Source organism: Meleagris gallopavo, chromosome 11 (genome assembly GCF_000146605.3).
Source record: "Meleagris gallopavo isolate NT-WF06-2002-E0010 breed Aviagen turkey brand Nicholas breeding stock chromosome 11, Turkey_5.1, whole genome shotgun sequence".
In the NCBI taxonomy this organism is placed as follows: Eukaryota; Metazoa; Chordata; class Aves; order Galliformes; family Phasianidae; genus Meleagris; species Meleagris gallopavo.
Genome location: NC_015021.2, coordinates 4619066 through 4643563, shown reverse-complemented (window position 1 = coordinate 4643563; position 24498 = coordinate 4619066). Strand labels below are relative to the sequence as shown.

General features: G+C 38.7%; 1 protein-coding gene across 1 annotated transcript; it reads left to right on the top strand.

Moving 5' to 3' along the window:
- The first annotated feature begins 6056 nt into the window (after positions 1 to 6056).
- Positions 6057 to 24479, top strand: SPHKAP (SPHK1 interactor, AKAP domain containing). The gene is made up of 8 exons (XM_019618948.2): positions 6057 to 6110; positions 9332 to 9466; positions 11922 to 12177; positions 12453 to 16182; positions 19529 to 19708; positions 21528 to 21614; positions 23586 to 23638; positions 23731 to 24479. Exons 2-8 carry the CDS (start codon positions 9377 to 9379, stop codon positions 23994 to 23996), a joined length of 4662 nt encoding a protein of 1553 aa, XP_019474493.1. The 5' UTR covers positions 6057 to 6110; positions 9332 to 9376; the 3' UTR covers positions 23997 to 24479.
- Positions 24480 to 24498: the final 19 nt, after the last annotated feature.

Sequence of the window (24498 nt, the reverse complement as noted above, 5' to 3'; positions counted from 1 at the left end):
TGTTGTTGTTGTTTTTGTCATTGTAATAACTGTAAAAAAAAAATAAATGTCATTGGTCATTTTCAAAGAGGAAAAAATTACTGAAAATTTCTTGTCAAAATACATTGCCACTCCTTCTCCGCTTCCCATGAGTTACAGTTTGCTTCGACTCAAATAAATGAAGTAAAGCAATATTTTTATCTTGAGCTTTTGTTGATTTCAGCTCCAAAGGGAGCCCAACATGCAGCTGTACTTCCTACAGAACAGACACTTTCCATTCCGGTGAGCAATGACTTGGATGAAGTGTATTTGGTTACTATGCTGTGCGGAAATTATGGGGATTTAAACTATCTTTCTAAAGTCAAGAGACTAACCTAGCTCTAATAAATGCTTAGAGCAACTGTATTTTGGGGTTTTTGTTTGTTTGTTTGTTTTGTTTTTTTCACTTTTACATAGATGAAATTAAGATGAGAAAAGCTCAATATTCCAAAACTGCCATCACATCACAGTTATTGCTAAGAGCAGAAATGAATGAGGTCAGACACTCCATTAAATTCTTAAAAACAATTGTCAAAGCAGTCATAGTTACTGTAAAATTTCACAACCCTCCACACAAACTGTACCCTCACATTTGTACTCCAAAAAAAGTGATAAAGTGTTCAGTAAGATAATATAAGAAACAATAAACATCTTGAGAACAGAGGTATGAGATACAAGATGGAAATAAACTCCAAGCCTTTAATTTCTCCTTTTCTGGACAGGCCAATGTTTGCAATAGATGCTAACTTTTAAAGTGAATGAAATCACTATTGAGTGTCACCAGGGCAAGCATAAGGTGCAGAGTACAGCACAGTTTGAATGTGCCTTCTGTGCTACAGAAATACAGTCACTGTTTCAGTTTTTTGCCCTTGAGGACTGCATTCTCATCAGTTCTCAGAACGAGTTTGTATACAAAACTGCTACCAGCCTTCGGCTCACATTTGTTCAGCTTTCCTATGACACAGTTGTGTCCCACATATCCTAAGGCTTTGGCATTTAAACCATGTTTTTCCTCCACACCCAGGGACTGCCTGCTCAGAATTTTTTTCTTCTGTGGTCTCCCCTGAGGCTAATTATTTTTTTTCCCCCATTTCTGTTAGTAGGAAACTAAACATGAGGTTTGTGGGCACATTGCAGTGCAGTCTCAAAGTATTTCCTCTAACTCCTGCTGGGCTGTCTGAATTGGCACCCTGCCAATCCTACTAGGCTTTGTACTATGAAGGAAGGCAGGAGAGAGGATGAAGGAAGAAGAGCAGCACAAACCATGGGTGTAAAGCCCCATCAGCTTAGTTTCTGAACAGTATTTACATGGTTATACCAAGCAGCACAGCACAGCACATAGCGTAGCAAGTTCTGCTACAGTTCCCTGCAAGACCACATGCACAGAAGTTTGGCCTGTGCATAAGCGTATGGCACCAAATCCAGGCTTGTTTGTGACCCTGGGGCAGCTAGACCAGAGCTGCTGCTGACCAGCTGTACGTACACGGGAGCAGATGTTGTTTGGGCCACCTGAATTTTCTCTTGGCAACATTACAAGTTTTTGTACTTCATGCAGTTGTACTTCACTGATTGAAAATTTCAAGACAGGTTAGAAATTAAGCAATTGTGCTGAAGTGTCCTTTAAATTGCAAAGTCACCAGCTCAGATATTAGAAAACAGTAGATATGAAGTTCTCTGCCTTTGTAATTGTGGACCTTTTTGAAGTCTTCCTGCTCAATGATTCAGGCATAGATCCTGTGCTGTGCAAAGGTGGGCATATAAGGAGATAGAATTAAGGCTGCATAAAGCTATCTTTATACAGTCCTAATTTTCAAATCTCATTTCTTCAGTTTAAATTCCTTTATTTTTAAATAGATATTGACATTTTATTGAGGGGTTTGATACCTAAGGTATATGTATTTGGATTTTGTGAAAAGAAAAAACATCTGCAGCACTTCAAGCAAGTGTTGGTCACATCCCTTTATGATGAAGGACAGACTACAAGACTGTGGCTCTGACTTCTGCATACCAGTTAGGAACATCAGACAGCACTTATCCCAGTGAGAGGAGTAAAGTAGCGGGTTTTCAGTTCAACAAGAAGCTAGAAGAACTTCATAGGAGAAAAGGGACCATATATTTCAAAGTTGTCTTCAAAAGCTGCCAGCAGCTTTTAGCCATTACAACACTGTGCCACCAACTACTGCTGTTACGGTAGGATGAGCCCCGAGTTGGTATTTCGGCATAGAAGTGGATTGAAGATGACTAGACTTTCATCTTAAAAATACTAGGTTAGTAACAATATTAAAACTAAAAACAAACTCTAGAGCTTGTTTAAACCTCACCTAAAGCTATAAAACATCTCACAGGAAAGAGCGTTTCCTTACTATCAAGTGTTGAGATAGACAATCAAAGGAGGCACTAACACTTCTTAAAACAAACAGCAAAAAGTAGTTCAGCAGTTTCTTAGCTAGTGAAAATAGCACAAAACTGAAGCAGATATCACCTTAAGGTTTATAGTCAGAAAAAATACAGTTTTAAAAATAAAAGAATAGATACTGCTCTTAGTAAATTCCTCAGAGTTTTTCTTCATTAGCATTATTGAGCTTTTGCACGTAGGAAATGTTAATAAACCAGTAATGCCAACCCTGACGAATACTCCCTGAAACAAAGTAAATAAAAACAAAATTGACTACATGCTTCCTTCCTCATCTTTAAGTTCTTTGCGTCAGTACTCAGAAGCAACTTGAAATTACTCAACTCTTCCCGAGTGCGAGAACCGTGTTTCAGTTCCAGCCATTCCTTGAGGCCACGTGCCATCTGTCAATTAGTAAAATACATTATATATTTTCTATATTGAATACGTAAGTACTTATATACAAGTTATTTCTTAACGTTCTTAATACTCTCAAAATGCAGACAGTGGGTGCTGAGGTTTCTGCATAGTTTCCACACTTACGCAGGAGTAGATTTCGGCACCCGACATTGTTGGTCAGGAGAATTTACCCTTAAGAGTCACTGAAATCCTTACCCAAAATAGGAAAAAGGAGAAAAAACCTTCCACATATCTAAGTTCAGTATAATCCTAGAAGAGAAGAGCTTCTTGAAAACCCAAGGCTCAGCATGTTGGTGTTGATAACCTGGCTGGTCCTCACCTAGCTGAAATGCCTGGAGAGGTCCATGAGGAGGGTGCTGGGCTATCCACCCCCAGTCCATCTCATACGTGTACAAAAATCTGCAGAGCAAAAGGAATGCTGCTTATAATGTGATAGTGTATTAAATGGCTTCCAGATCCAAAGCATGCCACTTTCGGTACCCAGAATCTAGATTTGGGTGCAGTAATACAGCTCATCAAAAACAAAGTATTGCTCTCATATGAGCAACTATGATTTCTACCCTGAAAACATAACTGGACTGAAGGTATATAATATATTAACTATTAGGTAAGCAGAAAATGGAGTTATTTTTCAAGATAGTGTAATCTTCAAGCACCTCTAACAACTAATCAAGCATCTCCAAGAACAAATATCCTCACAGTGAATTCCCCAGACTACAGCAGTGCTACAGAGCCTCCTAGGATGGAACTGTACAGATAATATATGATGAAATGATCGTCTAGCCCTGCCCCCCCCCCACTTGCTCAAAGTGGGGCTACTCTCCAAGCAAACAGAAAAAAAAAAAAAAAAAGAAAGTAAATCAGTTCTTCAGCCTTTCACTGGTGTGAAACTACTTCTGTGTAGAAATTGCCCACAATTAAACCTGTAAAATCCATATAACAGGAAAATGCTAAGAGATTACATTGACAAGACTGTGACAAATCAATGTCAACAGAATTTGACAAGCGTATTTGGAAACTGGATTCAGTACTGATGTGCATTACATAATCATTTCACTGGATTCTGAAAAATTAAACTGATGACACAAACAGAACGTGACTGAATAATGAATACTCCTGCACATATTGTTATTTCTTCCTGAGGCATTAGTGAGTTACTTGCCATCCAACCACGTGAAACAGAGATCATTTTTGGCTGCGTGGAACAAACACATGCTTAGTATAACAGTCTGCATCAGTGTTAGAAGTATTCGTGTATAACACAGGATTGTATAAGATGTCTAGATAGCAAATGACAACGCACAGCTTACAAGAGTCTTTGGCAAGGATGTGTGTTCAGACAACTGCTCCAACAGAGATTTTTCACAAAGCCTTTGCACCTAATCCAGTGCAAAATTAGACCTCTCTGGGCCTTTGAAGCAAAGTTCCTAAGCAAGAGTCCTGCCTTCAGCACAGCTGTGAGTGTTCTGAAAGTCTAGAAACCAGACATACGCCTCCCAGTACTCTCCCTCAGCTGCCAAACAAAGGGTGTCCTGAGCACAAGCCCTGCCATGCATCTGCAGTCATACAACCACGTATCACTGGAGCTTTTGTGTGTACCAAAGCAAATGTGCACCACCTATTGCCTGCATGCAAAATGACCACATGTAAAATCCCAGTGGGAAGCAAGAGAAATTTTTTCTGTATAACAAACTGTAATGTGTTCAGGGCATTATGCAACTACCACACTGTATTGCTAAAGGATTTTTTAATACACTATGGTTTTTTACATTTTTGTAACTATTTCTTAAAACTTAGCCAGTCATAAAACAGATGAAAGTGGTACATCATGACTGTTGACAATGTCAACAGATAAATACATTTTCTTTAAATTCACGAGGTGTTGAAAAATATGTTTTTAAGTTCATGTGAAGATGCATTAAGTCATTAAACCATTCTAAAGAGTAGAAAGCTTGCTTTGTGAGTTTTGGGTTCTTTTGGTTCACAAGAGGAGGTCTGGCTGGATCTTTCCATCTGCCGTGCTAGCTGTTAGTGCAGATGGTCATAATCTGTACATATGGTATGTGCATATATAAACCGAAATCAGCGTTGTCTCAGGTTATAAGCAGGCACACAGAATGAGCTTGGATACCTGACACAAGAATATTGGTAAAGGATATAATTCAGAGCATTTTGCTTTTCTAGGGGAATTTTACATGGAGCTCAGGAAATAAATATTTACTGGAGGGTGGGGGAGAGGAAACAACTCTCAGCTCAGAAAACACAAAACCTGGATCAGCAATTTGTTTGGAATCAGGTTTTGGCTTTAGCTCAGCCCTGAATCTGTGCCAAACTTTGGTTTAAACTGAAACAACCCTAAAATTTCCCAAACTCCTGATGAGATAGCTACAACATCCAGAAGCAATACAGTTATCCTGACTTTGGAGTTCATGCTTTTAACTCAGAAGGAAAGCTGGAGGAGAGAATTCTATTTCTGAAAGAGAAAATGGCTTTCTAGTCACGTAGAGGAGAAAGAAAAAAAAATCTTCAGAAATGAAGTGACCTTCATATCTGAAGTTGCTATTTAAACCAATTTTTCTACCATTAAATGGTTGTTGAAACTGATGGTGATTTGAGAAAGGATGTAGTTAAAAACTGTACATTCCAATGAATCGCAGGTAAATCAAACAGATAGGAAGCCATTCTGCCACCTATTGTAGTACCTGCTTAGCACCACTGAAAACTTCTACTCATGAAGCAAGGTTTAAAAAAAAAAAAAAGCTTCCATAAAACCCCACACTTCTCCCTTATTTGACAAAAACTGTAGAAGACACTCACAACTTATATGTATACATGTGTTTGCACTTATTAAACATTTAGCAGCAGGTTGCTGAAAAAAATTCACAGGAAAAGCAAGACACGAAGAATCCATCTGATATGATCAAATACATTTTTAACATTTCCTTTATCTCTCTGTAGCTTCTGTGATACAGTTTATTGGAAACATTTGTCCATTCATCAGACAAGCTAACTGTCAGAACAGAAAACCATGGCTCTTCCTTCTAACTCTTTTTTCTTTCTTAGCGTGTGCTCTGCTATTCTCCTTGCTAGCCTCTCTTGCACTATGAAAAAGCCTCACATATTCATTCAGCTGCAAGAGTAGAAAAGGAATGTGTATTGACTTTGAAAGGATTACTACCATTCTAGTGTGACTAAGCTTCTATTTTCTTTCTTATTATAGGTTTGTTTTGTGAATTTAGATGCAAACAGAGATGATTGCAGCAATGAACAAGTGAAACAGGTAAGAGTTTAGATTCTAATAGCATGTACAGTGGGTATATATATGCCAGGACTTTCCAAAACAAACCCAGAGCAAAATTCTATGGGAAAATCAAATCCAAACTTTAACTTTTACAGAAAGCAATGCATCAAAAATCTTGTATCATTTTAACACCTACCTTACTCCCATCCCAGAAACAGCTACTATATTATCGCAGACTATGAATTGACAGCATTTACCCTTTCAGTGGACTTCTTGCTCAGCCTCAGTTTTGTCAGAGGAATAAGGATGTATCGTACATCCAGTTATTTAATTTGATACAATACTAAGTCAAAATCATTTCTAAGTCACCCTTGCTACTGCCAAAATTCTGACGCTTCAATCAACTGACCTATTTCACTCAAACTGCAGGTGGTTTGAAGGAAGGACTAGATAAAACAAAACAAAGTGTGTTTGACCTGTTTAACTGAAAGTTTGGAGGAACAGAAAAAGGAATTACATACACACATAGGCTGCTCTAAAAGTAGTGCCTCCTATTTGTTTTCTTGGAAACTACAACAGATGTAAAGAGCAACATAACACTACTTGATAGAACAAATACTCAGCTACAGAACACTGTTTTTCAGCAGTCATTGCCATTAGCTATGCATTTTTGCCAACGATGAACAAGAGTCTACATGCTGCACTCAGAAATCTGCACCATTTACAGTGACCCACCATTTCACAGCTGCTATGATGGTATCATTACTAGGAAAATGTTGCCCACACAATCCATCTTTGTGGAAGTCAGAAGGCACCAAATCCAGACTAAAAGTAAGTGTAAATGAATGTCAGTGGGTGCCATTTTTTCTGCACAGAGGAATTCAGCAACACATCTTTGCTTTGTAGGAACTTCTATGTCAGACACCATTTTGTCTGACTGCCCCTCTGCTGCCATCTGTCACGCCACAACAAGATATAACAGAATATTGGCAGGAGGTTCAACCTCTACTGCCATCCCACCAACATCTGCCTCTAAGATTGTAGGCCAACATAATAAAAGAGGAGGCATTATTATCAGAGCAGCCCTTGTATATATATATAATTATTATAATATATAAACATAATATATGCATAAGGAAAAAAGTTGGTTAATTTACAGGTCCTAAGATGAAATACATCATGATACACTACTTAAATGGATGTACTGTACAAAAAAAAAAAGTCCTGATATCAGAGGAGTCGTATTTTAAATAATCAGTTTTGAACTTCAACCTCCTTTATCAGTTCATTTTCATCATTCTGGCTTGGTGCCTGAAATCAACTAGCTTCTAGCAGCAGTCTGTGGTAAGTGACCAAAGGGTGGGTTTCCTGACTGTCCAGGGAGACCTTCAATAAAGTATTCAGGTTCATCTGTGAAACCATTTTAGGTCATAGAAGGACAACCAACACAGGGACCTAGCTACATCCTGCAAGTCACAAATTAGCAGGAACTGTTTTTCTATACTATTTTCTACATCCTGAGTCTGCAGGAATTCAGATGTCAAAATAAATACAGCTTCTTGCAGCAGGAAGATTTTTCTGTTGCATCAATGAGTCAACTGCAGAACAGACAGAGGTTTAATTTTACTGAATCTACAGGAATAACTGTTTTTTAATAAGCAATGCTTTCACTGCAACTTAAAGTGTTTGAGGAACAAAAACTATATGAAATGAGAAGAACTGAGAAAATACCAAAACATCTCATACTCAATCTTACAAGCTAGATAACCATGTAAAAGCCAAGTTAAGCTAGCTGTATGCAGCTACTCTTTTTTTTTTCCTTCTCATAACCAACAGGCAAGGTGCTGAAGTAAAAGATATTCAGAAGTGTCATGATTTAATACCTAAAAAAATCTGATAAAAATGCAGAAATTTAGGCAGTAGAAGACAGATACGTAGAAAAATGTATAACCTTTCAGTGATCCCAAAATTAAAAAAAAAAGATGACAACTTTTCTATGCTATAGTGAAGTGTCAAACTGAACTAATACACTGAATTTAGTTATGATAAATATGAATACTTTGCCTCATCTGAAGATCAGTGTACTTAGTGAATTGCTCCCCAAAGTTGAATTAGAATTGCTAAGCCAGGAAGATTTTTTATATCCAGTTTAAATCACTCTGAGTAAAAATAATAGTACTGCAAACTAATCATTTTGAAGATGAAAAGGAAGAAATGAGGTATTACCGAATTGCACAGTAACTAAAGTGTGGGGCTGTGGGGACTGTGTTCCCTTAGTGGCTTTGCCATTAAATAAGTTCTGTTTGTGTTTAGAAAAAAAAAAAAAAAAAGGTTAGTATTTAGCTCTGTTAGAGGGTTATCCTTGATTTATTGTTCATAAAGCACAGTGAGATCCACAGCAAAAAAGACCTGCTTTAACAATACTTGCAGTTATTATCCTCCTGGGCTGGGCTCTGTACACTAAAGAGCACAGATGTCCCAGTAAAGCAGTGGGAATTTCTGGCAGAATGGAGGTGCAGATCTCCTGTGCTAAAAAGCATCATTGATGTTATTGTCACTGCCATCTTCAGCCGTAGCAAATAAATAACAAAACAGAAAATGATGGCATTATTATTAATGAAAGGTTGTGCCCACTGAAGCAGCAAAGAAGTGCATAGTCCATCTATGTTTTCAATACTTTTGTTACTCCACATTTAGTATTGCTATTGTTTGATTAGCAATTTTCAACTAAAATTTCCCTCTAGTTTCTTGCTTCTATGCCTGGAGGAAAACAAAGGTTTACTCTGTTCTCCTTGCCATACTTACTGTCAAAACTGGAAAAGATTCAGTAACAGATACACTCTTCTCAGTCTCTCAAAAACTTTCCAGCAACACAAATGCTAAGCGTTTAGATGTGCAAAGACAATCAAGCTGTTCAATACACGACAGCATTAAGAAATAGCAGATTGTGCTATTGGACTGTTGGGCAGAATTTATACTAACCCAGCGTTAGTATTGGGAGTTGGTCTCGATGATTTCTAGATGATCTCTAGAGGTCCCTTCCAACCCCTACAATTCTGTGATTCTGTGGTTACAACCTGGTAGCTCAAAAGAAAGAATGTGCATTTTAACACTACCAGTCCTACATATGATGAACTCAAAGTAGCATGTTTAAGCTTTCTGAAGGAATGCTGAAGTGCTATTTCATTTTGATATTTGTGAATATAGTTATGCACCTCAGACTTCATTACCTGAGAGCAAAATCTCTTTTCATACTACAGAAACTGATCAGTGTCTCTCCAAATCTCCCTAAACTCATCAGTTCTATGAATGTACAACCACCAAAGGAAAATGAAATAGTCCTACTGAGCGGATTAACATCAGGAAATCTTCAGGCTGATTATGAAGTTCCCCAGGTAGGATTCAAATTATCCTTTAGTAGAATATCACAGCTGTGAAGGAAGGAATTTGGAAACTGGAAAAAAAGAGAGTCCTTTCAGCATGGACCGTATACACGTTTAAAAACTGAGTGGGAGTTGGCAAACAAAAAATAAATCTGACAAGAAGTTAAGCATCTGGAGGGAGAGGACATAGATAAGAGATCTCTCTAGATCCTGTGGATGTCTGGGTTGCAGCTGATAATGCTACAAGACATTAACAGCTGATAGGTCAGGGAAGGAAGAAAGATGCAATACTTTTTCTGTACGCATAGCTGCATCAGGGCACAGCTCCTACAGCCTCCTGTTCAAGTGAAGTCTTGCTACCTCCCGCTTTTGTTCCCAATCCATCTTGTCCCACACACCCACTTCAAAAAAGAGCTGACAATAGGACTTGAAGATCCTGAGGCTTCCCTAAGCCTGACTGATACAGTGGAAAATATCAAGATACATTAACCGTATCAGAGCAAATTTAGCTTCTGTCATGTAAAAATAATAATAATAATAAAAGAATTAATGCATTAATTAAAACTTAACATTTAAAGGAGCTGAAATAAAAGTTCTCATGCTAACTCCTTTGCTCTTGCTATTGCCAGTGAAATTCTCCATATCTGAGATTGCAGGCCAAAAATTCCTCCTACTGGCACCATGAAGAAATGATACCATTTCTTTAAGGCATTTCAACACATAAGTTTGAGAGGCTTAACTCCTTATTATAATAAGTCTTCCACTCCTTTCCATTTTTTAACATGTTGTGTTGTTTTTGTTTTTTTTGTTTTTTTTTAAATGTTCATGTCTACATGAAGAAAAAGAATGAACAGTTCTTTGATAGTTTAGGTTGGGTTCCGATTTCATTAATCTAAGTATGAATTGGAAAGAATTTCATTAAAATTGTGGAGATGTCCTGGATATAACATTGTCTCAGCAAACTTCAAATCAGTAGGTATATGCAGTTTTGTCTGCAGAAAAAAAGAAAAACAAGATTTAGGACTAACATGAATTTGTCTTTTAAAATGAGTAGAGCTTTTGTATTGAGGCAGGGTGAGATTTATTGGCTAGACAAGCAAATGCAATGTTGATCCTTCTTATTTGCGTGGCTTTCCAGAGAATTTCATTTGCAAAAAGAGTTGCGTCATTTTCACGGGGCGTCTGCTGGCCCTTTTCACAAGTACAACCCTGAAAAACATGGGTTGGAGAAGAAGCATGGGAACATCTGCTCTAAGACTGCATCTGTTATTAGAAAAATTTCTCACAATGTGGTGCATGCTCAGGTCTGATTCACTAGCAACTCCTTGGCAGTTAATTAAAAAAAAAAATCTTTTGTATTTTACTTTTAACAGACTAATGCATCTAGTTTTGAGTAGTAAAGTAAGAATAGTATGTTTTATTGGCCTGTTTTAACATAACAGTCATCCTATTCCATTGTTAGTAGGTATTTGCATTCACACCCATCAGCAAGGGATCTTGAAGCTCACTATGCTAGGTACTGTGCAAGTGTGCAGGGAGCCCGGTGTGTCTAACACAGCTCAAAATCTAATGCTTCAATCCAGAGCTGGTTCCACTCAAGCTATGTCTTCCTTAGGGTCTTGAGTTAAGGCATGAAATCACAACCCACAAAACCTTGGTTTTGCTTGACAGTGCATCCCATACCACAAACATAGTGTCGTGCAAATATATTAACAACTTAACTTTGTGGTCATATAAACATCCAACAGTTCTAATATCCATAAAACAAGGATAACAAATTCTTTTCCCTTAATTTCTTCCCACCTTCCTACTTAATTGTACAGCTTCACTGGCAGAGATATTTTTATGTAAAGGTTCAACACAGTGCTTTCAATTGGAGGTTATACTGGTCTGAAGTAACAGGGTTTGGGGCAAATAAAGAACAAGAGGGAGAAGAAAATAAATCGCTATTTTTAAATAGTTCCTATGGATACCTAAAGGTGACCTGCTCCTCATCTCGCCAGCCAGTATCAAAAAGGCTGCCTTGAGAACAAGCAAACCAGCAGAAATTATCCTGAAAAGCAGTTCATGACCACAAACAATTAATTCCAGAGAGAGGTAATAGTAGGTGGTGCGAGGGCTGTAATAATGGTGTGTCAGGTGGCCAACTCCAACATAGCTAAAAGCAAGACTGTCATTAAAATAAGAGGCTGATTGAAAACAAGCTTGGTGATTTCAACAAAATAAGGACACTCCTGTGATACAACTGGGTTCTGTACTAAAATGCTTGTGTAACAGAAGGTGCCAATCCAAATGGTCTTATTTTGGCATATATGTAACTGCACACTGTGTTAGAAACATCTAAATGACAAGTTGTATTGCATCTTTGCAACAGAACATTCCTGAGATTTTTTTTAGAGGAAAGCATAAAGTAAAGTAAGTTCTGTTTTTTAATTAAATAACTCTTTGAGATTCTTTTCCCCTCTAGTGTCCTTGGCAAGCAGACGTCTGCTTGGTTCAGTGTGCGAGGGGAGACAGGAAGAACAGTGCAAGCTGCATCATCTTTGAAATAAACAAGTTTCTGATTGGGCTTGAGCTTGTTCAGGAGAGACAGCTGCAGATAGAAGCTCATGTCTCAAAGCCTGAGGACGACACAAACTGCTCAGTGTCCTCAATAGAAGAAGATTTCCTCACAGCATCTGAGCATCTCGAGGAGGAAAATGAGGCTGATGAATATAAAACTGGTAAAAGCAATGAGACTGAGCGTAATTCTGCTATTGTTCATGACAGAACAGCCATGGCCATTGTTACAGAAATTGCACTTCATTTTAATTTATGCATATATTTATATGTAATTTAGAAATAGGATAGCCATTCATACTTTTAAATTGTTGTTCAGACAGAAGGATAATTGTTTGTATAGCAGTTTTACAGAGCAGTAATGTATTAGTTACGCGGCTATTTTTGTTTTAAAGATACAGGGTACTCCGCAAAGACTAACATCTTACTTTTCTTTCAGCAGCCCATGAAAAAATAAGTGTTTCAGAAACATCTTCTGATATCAGAAAAAATAAAGGAAAAGGATTTGAAAGTCTCCACTACAGAAAAGCCAGGTTACCATTAATTCTTGAAGGGAATTGCATTAATGAAGATAATACAGCTAGTAAAGTCTCTGAAGCTGTGCATATTGTGGCAGAAGATGGCATCTCACAACCTCAAGATAAGCCAGAGCAGGAAATCCTGTGTCAGAAGGAATTAGTGGGAAGAGCTACATCATCTCTCAGTACTGAGGATTTGACTAACAACGCTGAAAATTCCTGCTCAGTGAATGTGTTAGATGTATCTTTAACCAAAATGGCTAAAGAGGAGCTGGGGCCTCTTTATGACTCTACAGCAAAACCCAGCAGTAAGGCAGAGGTAGAGGATTGTGCAGGTGTTAGGAAAAGCGACCCTCCTGTGCAAAACAAGCAAGCAGCTACAGGTCAGTATGCTACAAATCTAGCAGAATCTGTTCTGCAAGATGCATTCATTAGACTATCACAGTCTCAACCCACTTTCAGTGAGGAGGCTGCAGTCAGCATCTCTGTAGGAGGCTCCTGCAAGTCAAAAGATGCATCTGCTTCTCGATCATGGAATGAACTTCCAAAGATTGTCATAGTGCAAAGTCCAGACAGCAGTGAGAATGTGCCAGACTGGCCAGGGTCTGCCTTCCCAAACCTGTGCCACTGGACTGAAACAGAAAGCTCTGAAGTTTCAGATTACTTTGAAGAAGACCATTCAAACAGACACAGCCAGAGTGCACTGGAGATGGCTCTGGCTTGTGCAGCAACTGTCATTGGAACCATTTCAAGTCCCCAGGCAGCAGAAAAATTCAGAAGAGATCAAGAAGCTGCAGACTCTAAAAGCGAAACAGTCGATAACGAAGATCTACACACAGATTCTTCACAGCTACTTGAAGACTGTACTAGCACAGAATATTCATTCCCATCTGCACTGTGTGGCATGACTCAAGTAGCAAGTGCTGTAGCAGTCTGTGGTCTGGGAGAAACAAAGGAAGAGAAGTACCCTGCAACTTCAAGTGGGCTGCTGTCTGCAGCTCAGACTTCTGCAGCCATTACTCTTCATTGTAGTATAGCTGTAGGAAGCAGCATGGAAAAGCTGAATGACAGCATTGCGGAGGCTCTTCTCAAAGAGGCATCAATAATTTTGACGAAACCCAATACATACAAAAATGTAGGGCATTTTATGGAATCCATAAATGGAAGAATTATTGAAACAGCAGCAAGGCCACGGATTCCACACTCCGATGAAGTAATCAGAGATGAACTGGCACAAAATTTATCCAATATTATTCTACGACATTCTATTGAAGAGGTCAGGAAGAAAAGAGAGCTACAGTCCCGTTCAGAAAACAGCTCAAGTACACAAGACATTTTCATGGAGACTGCCAATGAGTTGCTTTTTAACGTGATATATTTCACTTGCAAGAAGATGAATGACATAAGACAAGTTGAAGAGTGTTCTCCTCTCTTTTCTGAAAGCCTGAAAGGCAAAAAGGTAACCAGAGTAGAAGAATGGCCAACACAGGCAACAGCATGTGAAACATCACACAGACCCCTTGATCATTCTGCTATTAAGCCATTTGGTACATCCTACAATGCTAGCAAAGATACTGAAAATGGTATCCACATGAAGAAAATTAGCATGAGAGATGTAAATAGCAATGAAGATGCCACCGTGAATTCAGAGCTAACAAGTAAAGCCATTGGGCATAATGCACTTGTTGCAAAAACATCTCCCAAGAAAAGATACCTGAAAAGAACCACACGAGACTGTTACAAATCCCCAAATCAGAGTAACATTCAGAAGAAGAGAGACTACAGATCTTTTTCAGACAGAGAAAGTACCTTTGCAAACAATGAATGCAGGCATGGTGTTCAAGAACAACTGTCTTCCAGTGTTGTTGTGAATGCAGAAAACCAGGCCAAACGTAAGTGTGATACTGTGCTAAGTGATGAAGTCCAAGTTAGCTTATCTTTGTTAGGAAACCATGTCTTACTTCCTTCTCAACCCGTACTACAAGTGAAAAATTCAAGAGACAAATACTGCATAACAGATTTTGCAGAAGAACTGGCAGAAACAGTAGTCTCTATGGCAACAGAAATAGCTGCCATTTGTCTTGAAAATTCAAATGGAAAGCAGCCCTGGTTCTGTGCATGGAAGAGAGGCAATGAGTATCTGGTGACCCAGAGTATATCATGCAGAACTATGAAAAGGAAAAAGGAAACCCATGCTAATGGCTCAGTTGTTCGGAAGCACAGGGCACCTCGACTTAGTGAGATCAAAAGAAAGACAGATGAGCATCCTGAGCTAAAGGAAAGGTTGATGAATCGAGTAGTAGATGAATCTATAAACCTTGAGGACACACCAGATTCTGTCAATATCTTTGCAAATGAAGTGGCTGCAAAGATCATGAACCTCACTGAACTCTCCGTGGTCGACAGCATCTGGCAAGGTCCAAACCATCCCAGGAACAGGCTGCACTGTGAAAGATGGAGCCGAGCCAAAGCCTCAAGCTGTGAGAGCATACCAGAGGAGGATACGGATTCCAAAGCCTCTGTCAATACTCTAGGCCTAATGAACGCCTTTGGTCAGCCTGTGAGCCAGACAAGTTCTGTCTCAAAGCAATCTAGTTGTGAAAGCATTACAGATGAGTTTTCAAGATTTATGGTGAACCAAATGGAAAATGAAGGAAGAGGCTTTGATTTATTACTAGATTATTATGCAGGAAAAAATGCAAACAACATCTTGACTTCTGCTTTGCAACAGGTTGCTAAGAAAAACGGTCATCTTAACGTACGACCAAGTTGCCCATCCAAGCAGTCCAGCACAGAAAGCATAACAGAAGAATTTTACAGGTACATGCTAAAAGAAATAGAAAAGGAAAATAAAGATAATGCATCTTCCCCTCGGAATTCAAAGGACTGGTCTGGCAGTTTGCTACCACCCTCCCTGAGATCACCTTTTTGCTTTAGACAGTCCTCAGTGCCCGATGGCAGATCATCAGGTTCTAGACTGACAGTTAACATCCCAGTCAAAGCAAATTCATTAGACGGATTTGCCCAGCATCACCAGGATTCCTTAAGCGTACAGCCAGTCAGTACCGTGGCTTCTTCAGGTCTTTGCAAGTCTGACTCATGCCTGTACCAAAGATGCAAGACTGACCAGATAACAGATATGTTGATTCACGAGACGTGGGCAAGCTCTATTGAATCTCTAATGCGCAAAAACAAGATCATTACAGATGAGGCAGAGGTTGCAGAGGTAGATCATTTTCACAGTGATTCCCCACCACATGTGCAACAGTACGCAAACAGACTGGCTGCAAATATTGTTGAAAGTGGTAAAAATTTAATTGTTGTCCAGCAGGATGCCTTTGGTTCTGCAAGCCAAGAACACATACTGGAAAGCAAACATCCCCAGAGTGCAACTCAGATTCAAGTAGAACCCAAAAGGGATGAAATAAATTTGGATGAGCAGAAGCACATGAAGAACCCTGAATGCCTCCCTGCAGGTCAGCACAGGGAAGTGCCTTTAATTCAGATAGAAACTGATCAACGAGATGAGTCAGATAAAGACTCTGAGTCCTTAACTCTACATGAACTTTCTGAAAGGGAGCATCAAGGCAAGGAAAAGCCTCCAGAAGCTTATACTGGGAAGCACATGGTTTCCAGTACCCTACTAAATAGGTAGGTGACCAAACAACAAATCAGCACGTTGCTTTGGTGTTTAACTTCCCAGTGAAAATTAGCTTGGTGATGGCAGAAAGTAAGGGAAGAACCACTTTAGGAGAAATAAGCAGGGTAGAATATCACTACATGTTTCAAATTACATAAAACCACCAAGTGACACATCACAGTACTAATTTGTGTAGCAAACATATGCTGAATATAACTGTATTATGGCTCTGAGGTTCAAAACGAATACTGTATTAATGAGCAAGTTTTCCCTAACAGATACCTAAGTTTTCCTTAAATCAAGACAGGACAGATTTCAAAAGTTGCACTTTCATTTAACATTTGCTGATGTTTAATCAATGGATATACAGATGGTATAGATATATATCCAGGAGCTTGGCTAATAGAATTTATATTGGAGGAATAAGAGAAAGTCACTCACCCTGTCCTGGGCTCGCGAGATGAACTCCTGATGGAGCAGATCTCCAGAGAGATCCTTCCCCACTGGCAGTCAGCTCTTAAATGGGTCTAGGAGAGGTGCAGCCAGGCTCCACCCCTTCCTGCAGCACAGGTGAATTGCCTTCACCTGTGCTCCCATGGCTGACTCATTGCTCGCCTCCGGTGATCAATCAAAGGTTCAGGCCATGATTCAGCAGCCCCATACAGCTGATATCTCAATTTAAGAAAAAAATTAAAAATTAGGGCAAACATGAAACAGAAGATAACTGAATGAGAGGTGACGATCTCTACTGTGCTTATGTTTCTGATGTTTTGTGTTCCTGGAAAGACAACCAGACTTCAGAGAGCTTGAAGTTCAGCTTTGTGCTCACAGTTCGGAAGAAAAATTAAAATTCTTTAGCACAGGTAGGAAAAAAAAAAGAATTAAAAGCACCCTTCAACTACTTTAAGACATTCCTGGCTAGTATTCAAATAAAGGGTAAAATTTCATTTCAGGGAGTTCATACCATGGCCTACCAACCTCTTGTTATAGCTGTACTCCTCTTGAAGAATTTGCATCTTTGGTTAAAGCAGAGAGAGCACAGTGCAAATGCAGAAGATTGCTATGGATGTTGTGAGGTTAAGAACAAGACAGTCTCTCAACGCATTACCTATTTTTAACTGTACCTCTTAATCGTATTTATTACTTAAACGGTAACTAAGCTGCCAATCACTTGGAGATTTTCAGCACCCCATTATCTCAGAGTGCTAGAAAGATGCTTGTGTTCAAAACCATTCTGACAAAACTCTACTTGAAGTGAGAAAGCACATACTTCCCTGTCTGTGGCAGCAATTAAGTGGATAATTACAATAGTCTAAATTCTTTCATACTGACTCACTCCCACTCATCTTCCTCTTTCTTCAAGTGTAACCTGCTTTTAAAATACATTTAGAAATCTATCTATTTGAATCTGTTTGAAAATGGAGTTATTTCCTGCACACTTTACGAGCCATTTACTAACGTGCCCCCACAAGGTGGTTAGTCCCACAGAAATCTCGCATGTGGGACCAAGTGGATCAAGTATTGTATGCTACCTGCCCTGTGTTAAATAGCCTCTAGGTAACACTGTCACCTTGCTGCTTGGCTGCTCATGATGATGAGTTTTGCATCCAAGAGGTCAGGGATGACAGGTTAGGTTATCCAAAAGATGATAACAACTTGGTAGATCATAGACCCTCAGGCAGATACATCCCCTTTCTCTCTATCCAGGAGGCTGCTTCTCTTTCACTAACATCCAATAGCAATAATGCAGCAACTTCTCAGTTTTCCCCAGAGCGAGAGCACAGCAAAAGCACATATTGACAATGATCCCATCTCACTATATTCTTGGTCTTGCAATATTCTTGCAATACAATGTTTAGGTTGATCTCTTCTTTTAACTGAAGTCGGGATGTTTGTCCACACCTACAGATAAAAGGCTAAAGAAATTGTCACTTTAAGACAGATACTCCAGAGCTGCCAATACATAAAATTTTTCTTTTAATTACAGAATTGCAAATGCAAACACATAAATATAACAAAACTACAGTTTTGCTTTAGCTATTACTCTGTTGCAGCAGTGATTCATTATTTATATTCCAAGAAAAGGGATGCTTCTTTTAATTATTGTTTTCCTGCCTGCATAACAAAAGATCCCCAGTAAATCTCAGAATATCCAGTTTGCCTCTGAAAAGTCACCTTAACTATATTTTTTGTGTAGATATATAATTTTACATTTATGTCATATAAATATGCACATGTGTGTGACAAGCGCATCAACTGTGTAGAAGGCATTTTTTCTTATGTTCTCCAAATTCAGGACTCAAAAATACAGTTTTTCATTTTGTTTTATTTTTTTAGCTTCCTATAAACAATCTGAATGTTGTCTTTCCTGTATTGCTTTAAAACAGCTGACTTTGAAATGCATTGAGTAAAAAAAAAAATCTGAGTGTTTCCATTGTATTTAAATAAATCAAAACGCATTTCAAGCAATTCAGAAAAACATACACAAAATAGAAACGAGAGACTTTTAGAAGGTAGTATTATCAGTGAAGATGCTGCACAAAATATTTTTCACTTAACCTTGACTGAAGGTTAAAACAAAGTATCACAGTAGAATGATCCAGAGATCCTGCAGAGCTCAGAAAAGATGAATTTGGATCCATCTAGTTGCTATTATTTTACTTCTAAACTGGATAATATTTTTGTCTTCTGTTCTATTATATTCTATACTTTTATAATCTATTATAACAATTCTGAATTTCTTATGCATATATAGTACATTTCTACTTTTGTCATACACCAGTAACTATACAGAACTCAGTGCAGAACCTCAAGTGCTAAGAACTAAAGTTGGCATTAGAAGAGCAGGCAAGGATACTACATTTCTGACTTTATCCTCAATTACACCTCCCCTAGCTAAAGATATTCATGAGTGTACATTTAACATAACTAATTATAATTAGTAGTCCAATAGAAATAAGAGATCCCATTAAAAACAAGCAGAAAACCTTGGCAACATACACTGTCATTATGCTTTAGTGCTTAACCCCCATATTTCAAACACTGATTGGCTGAAGTACATTAAGACCTAAGCTGTAAGCAGTTCTTTTTGTACAAATTAAACCTTTTCTACACATATTGCAGTGCAGGGCTTACTTAGTTTTGTGTTAGTTTATTGCACTCATAGGAAGACCATTTTTAAAGAGCATTGCAGACCACGTGTTCAACTAGAGTTCACGTGTGAATTATAAGTTTGTCTAGTCTCTTGCATCCGTACAGTTTATGCACCTTGGTTGAACTTAATGAGGAGCATTACCTGAAGATTGGCAGTACCAGTTTGTTTTCCTGTATTACCATTATTCCTTGCCACCCTACCAGCAAAAGCACTCAGAGCAAACCAGATGCTGAAATCACAAGAGAGACAAAAGCAGCTGAAGAATTTCCAGTACACCTCAGCAGCAGTGAAGAAAGCACTGGCAGCTGGTCCCAGCTAGCCAATGATGAAGACAATCCTGATGACACGAGTAGCTACTTACAACTCAGCGAACGATCTCTGAGGTATGAATGCAGTCTATTCTTAGCATGCATTATACTTTAATCAGTCAAGCCTATGACTTGATTAGAATGTGTCAGGAATGAGGAGAGAGAGCTCAAGATTTATTGAGAATACTGTAAAGGAAGACCAGATGATGAAAAAGAAACAGCCATATCCTGATTTTAAACCAGGTCTTTGTATTGGTAAGCAATTAGATTCAGTCAATGAGAGCACATCCGTGCTCAACTCTGTGCAAGCACCTCAGTCCTACAGTGAAGGGCCACCAAATAAACTAATTGCTATGGCCTTTCCTTTGCTTTATTTGCTACTATTTCCACAATGCTTATCACAGCATCTGCTTAGCTGAGAGTGCTGTTCCCAGCAAGTGTCTGTGCAGTTACAGAACAAGTAGCAACCTGATCTGCATAGACCAGCATGGGAAACAGCTTGAAAGAGAAGGGCTGTGCTTGCCCTGAGTAGGCAATTCCAGTGCCCTATTGCACTATACTGTGTTCCTGCTTAAGTCAGGATGCTTTTAAAGATGTTACATGTACTCCAAGGACTAGATAAAGTAATGTTAGACTTCAATAGCTTCACAGCTTCAAATTGAGCAAGGTCTTTTCATCTCATGATCTTAAATTACATTTTAAAGTACTGCCAAGTAATTACATCTTTCCTGTGGATATTAAGACAAAAAGGAGAGAAGACAGTATGGTAATGAAACAAGAAAAAGGAAGTCTGTTAGAAAGCACTGTTGGCTAGCCAGAAAAATACTGAACAAAGCATGTCTGTCAGAGTGAGTGAACATTTATCTCATTATCTCATAGTATCAATCCTTCAGCAATGTCAGGTTTGAGGGAGATAATGCATTGTGCCTTTTGGCTCATTAAAACAAGGTGTTACAGAAAACCTGAACACATGGCATTCTGACATTGACTCAAAAAGCCTGACAGAGTAAAGAACTGTCTGGTCAATCCCTCAGATGTAAGGAAGAACACTTAGTTGCTTTTCTAATATAAATTAAGTGGCACAGGCTTACTTAACACACAGAACAAACTGGTGCTATTTGATAGCAAATTCACAACCTGTTTTTCAGACTATTACGACTACATAAACATTCACTGCCAAGTTTATAGCAATGTTGTAAAGCAAACATCCTGTTTTCCCCCCAGAAACTCTCAGTTGTTTTACTTAACTTTGTGGAGTAGTTAAAGAATACTTCAAGGTAGTAATGGTCCCAAGTAGCAGTGACTTTAAAAGTCTTTCAGAGTAGCCAGAACCCTAAGGGATTATCACTGTACCTGTGGGTTCCATCAGATCCCAAATAGTATTTGGGATAGGATGTAATATACTGAAACTGATGCAGCACAGGATCACCCAACAGGTAAGTAGTATGATGAGCAGCCTTGGCATACACACATGCACACGCACTCCCACTCCTTGCCATAACCCACAACTTTCAGAGGTATCTGAATCTCTGAAGGTTTTTCCAGGACACCTCTATACTTGGTAATCTTTCTTTTCATTTCACTGTCACATGCAGACTGTTTTTGTGTTTGATTCCAAATGCTCATTGCATAAGCCATTCACAAGAAGATAGCCTAGTATTATTTATTTTCAGTTCACAGCATTACTTTGCTAGATGATCTGCCTAGAGCTATTTTAATAAAACCTCATTACATTAAACATATTAGCATGCTTCATTCTGAGAACCACTTGATGAGTGCAGTTGTGTTTGTGGAACATGGGACAGCCTCCTCACTTTACTTTCTACAGAAAAATAACGCATGGAGATATGTTCAGTGAAGCTTGGCACTAATATTTAAACTTTTGCTTTGTCAGCAATGGCAACAGCAGTACAACTAGCAGTCTTGGCATTATGGACCTGGAAATTTATCAGGAAAACATGCCACCTTCTCCTATGATTACGTAAGTAGTCATTGAAGTGAGATTTGATGTTTAGTCTAATTTTAACTGGAAATCATTTACACTGTCTAAGATGTGCCAAGCCCTGCTTTGCACCTGCTGCTTAGCCTACCATTAGTTTCAGAAAGGTACACATGCAGGTGTCTGTGGAGTGTGACAGCATTAGACAGTGGAAAATTACAGGAAGACCCACCCAGGTGGATGGATCTCTCAAGAGAATACAAATCCATCAGTTGTTCTACCTAGGAGAGCTTTCTGTCTTCTGAATATTTATTTTACATTGTGTGAACTTTCTTCTCTGAGTAACTTACAGTATTGTCAAAGCTTTAATAAAACAGCTATTAAGATCAAGCAAATAAGGATCAATTAAACTGAAAAAGAAAAGAAATATTCTTGGAAAAATGCTAGTATTATGTCTTAAGTATTTTTTTTCTGATCATATTTCTACTGAGCGTGCAATAAAATTGTCAAGAGATGTGCAAGTATCTGCCTAAAGAATCTGTTACACTGGAACAGCGTATGATCAGCCAGCTGGTAAATGTCATGATGCAGACAGGGCACAGCCACTGTAGAAGCACATGGACTGTACATCACACATTGAATACAGGAACTTTGACATCAGATCTTCACAATTAATTACTAGAATATCCTACAACCTTGCTTTTGAGAGGCTCTTTTCTGTAAGAAATCTGGATGTTTGTATTTTCACTGCATGCATTCTCTCTGAGCTACTGATTAGGACTCTAACCATATCAAAACTTTCACATCTTAACATTAGGCAGAGGCACTTCCTATGAATTCCTAATGTTGACCCAATTGGTCTCCTTTCTAAAGACTAAAGGGATAGATACCCAATTCCCCACTAGCTTTCAGTGGCTACTTTCAGGCATTAACCAACAGACTTGAGATCCTGGCAGAACAGATGTTGTGGAGAACAGCACCACCACTTGGAGCAATTTGTCCTCACCCAAATCAAAGTCATGGTACAGAATTCAACTGCTATTCAAACAGAAAGCTGAAAGAAAAACCTGATGGGAAAGATGCTATTAGGCAGCAATGATTCTAAGTCATGACAAAACATACACTGCATGCTGCCGTTTTATTCTTTCACATCTCTGGTAACTTATATCTAATCTTGATCCTCTGACAACCTGTGGAAGAGGGTGGTAAGGGTAGTATCCTCCCACGTGGGAGACAAAGTCTTACACTTGTATTGTTCTTGGTTGAGGACAGGATGGGATAATCTAGAAATGTGTAAGCTATCCCTCCAGAAGCGAGGGAACAAATGCCATAATAACAGCTTCAAACCTGAACTTACGGGTTCCTGCCAGCTGTGTATGAGCATGGACATTATATTCTGAAATGAAAACTGAAGCAGTGAAAACATACCTGAAGTTTGTTTCCTATAGTTTAACAAGAACAGTGGAACATGAGAAGCAATAGTCTTTTGAGTTTTTTTGCAACATGAAACAGAATTTGATTATTCAAACAGATAATATATGTTAAAAGAGCAGTAGCTGAAGTCATCGGTAGTTTGTGTTTAACTATGAAAAATGCAACTAGAAAGCAAGACTTTTTAAAAAGATTTTCACCCAAGGAGTATCGCACTGAAAAATGCAGACATGACAAATTCAATATTTTCCCACAGGTTATGAGACCTGCTGCATCTTACCATGATGTCATCTTCAAATAACGTCAAAGAAAATGCACAGACTGATAAAACACAGTACATATTGAACCATACTTCACCACATTACAGGAAAAGCATTGCAAGTTCCTTGTTTTTTCTCGACTTGCAAATTAAACTATTGCAACATTAAGAATTTTATCACATAATACATGTCATCCTGCATAATTTTCTTCTTGCAGTTTTCTAGGTTTTACACTGGGGGAGAACTTTAACCATTGTGAAGGAATGTTATAGACTGTTCCTAACTATCACTAACAAGCCCTTTGTTGTTTTTTGTTCTTAAGTGACTTAGCAGAAGAAAAAGTTTTTCTTAAAGAACAGACAGATAATACAGAGGGTAAGTCGAACCATTTCAGTTACAACATACAATTTGAAGTTCAAAAAAAATATATATATATTGCATAATAACTGTTGAGATTGTTTTTCCAGAAAGTACTTCTGGGCTCTCAGTGGGAACAGCCAATTACCAGAAAGAACTCCTGGTGATTAATTTTGACCTGGAACCAGAATGCCCCAACGCAGAGCTGCGAGCCACCCTACAGTGGATAGCTGCTTCTGAACTTGGAATCCCAACCATCTATTTTAAAAAATCTCAGGAAAACAGAATTGAAAAGGTAGTTTTTACAGAATTGGACGTATTTCATTTTAGTCACAGTAGCAACATCCTGCTCACAAAGAAACAAAATTGCCCCTGACAGGATCTTGGTGGTAGCAGGTGAAGTATTCATGAGTGGGCTAACAGTCATATACAGAAAGAAAAGTCAAACTCACCCAACTGGCAAAGGGATCTGTAACACTCCTTCTCAAGGAGCAGCATAGATCCAAGAGATACTTTCCCTTCAGTGGCTGATCCTTACATGATCCCAGGCTGACTCCACCCTGGGTATACCCCCGCTGATGTGTAAGGAACACAGGTGCAAACAACTTGCTTGTGCTCCCTGCACCAGCCACACCTCTTCACCAGGTGCTCAATCAGCAGTTCAAGCCATGATCCAACAGTTCCCCTGCCAGCAACTGACTTATTGAAGTTACTGAGCTTAGAAGCAGATGTGAAGTCTTCATCACAGCAAGATGGAAATACTACTGCTTATTATAAAAAGAGAGAATACATCAGGATATAAGGTTTATAGAATTGTAGAATTATAGAATGGCTTGAGTAGGAAGGGACCTTATAGCACACACAGTTTCAACCCCCCC

Bases quoted from the DNA above. Each gene is read 5' to 3' on its own strand.
- SPHKAP (XM_019618948.2), top strand. From the start codon at position 9,377: ATGAATGTACAACCACCAAAGGAAAATGAAATAGTCCTACTGAGCGGA. The intron at 12,178-12,452 runs GTAAAAGCAATG...CTTTTCTTTCAG, and splicing joins GGCTGATGAATATAAAACTG to CAGCCCATGAAAAAATAAGT. The intron at 21,615-23,585 runs GTAAGTAGTCAT...TTTGTTCTTAAG, and splicing joins CCACCTTCTCCTATGATTAC to TGACTTAGCAGAAGAAAAAG.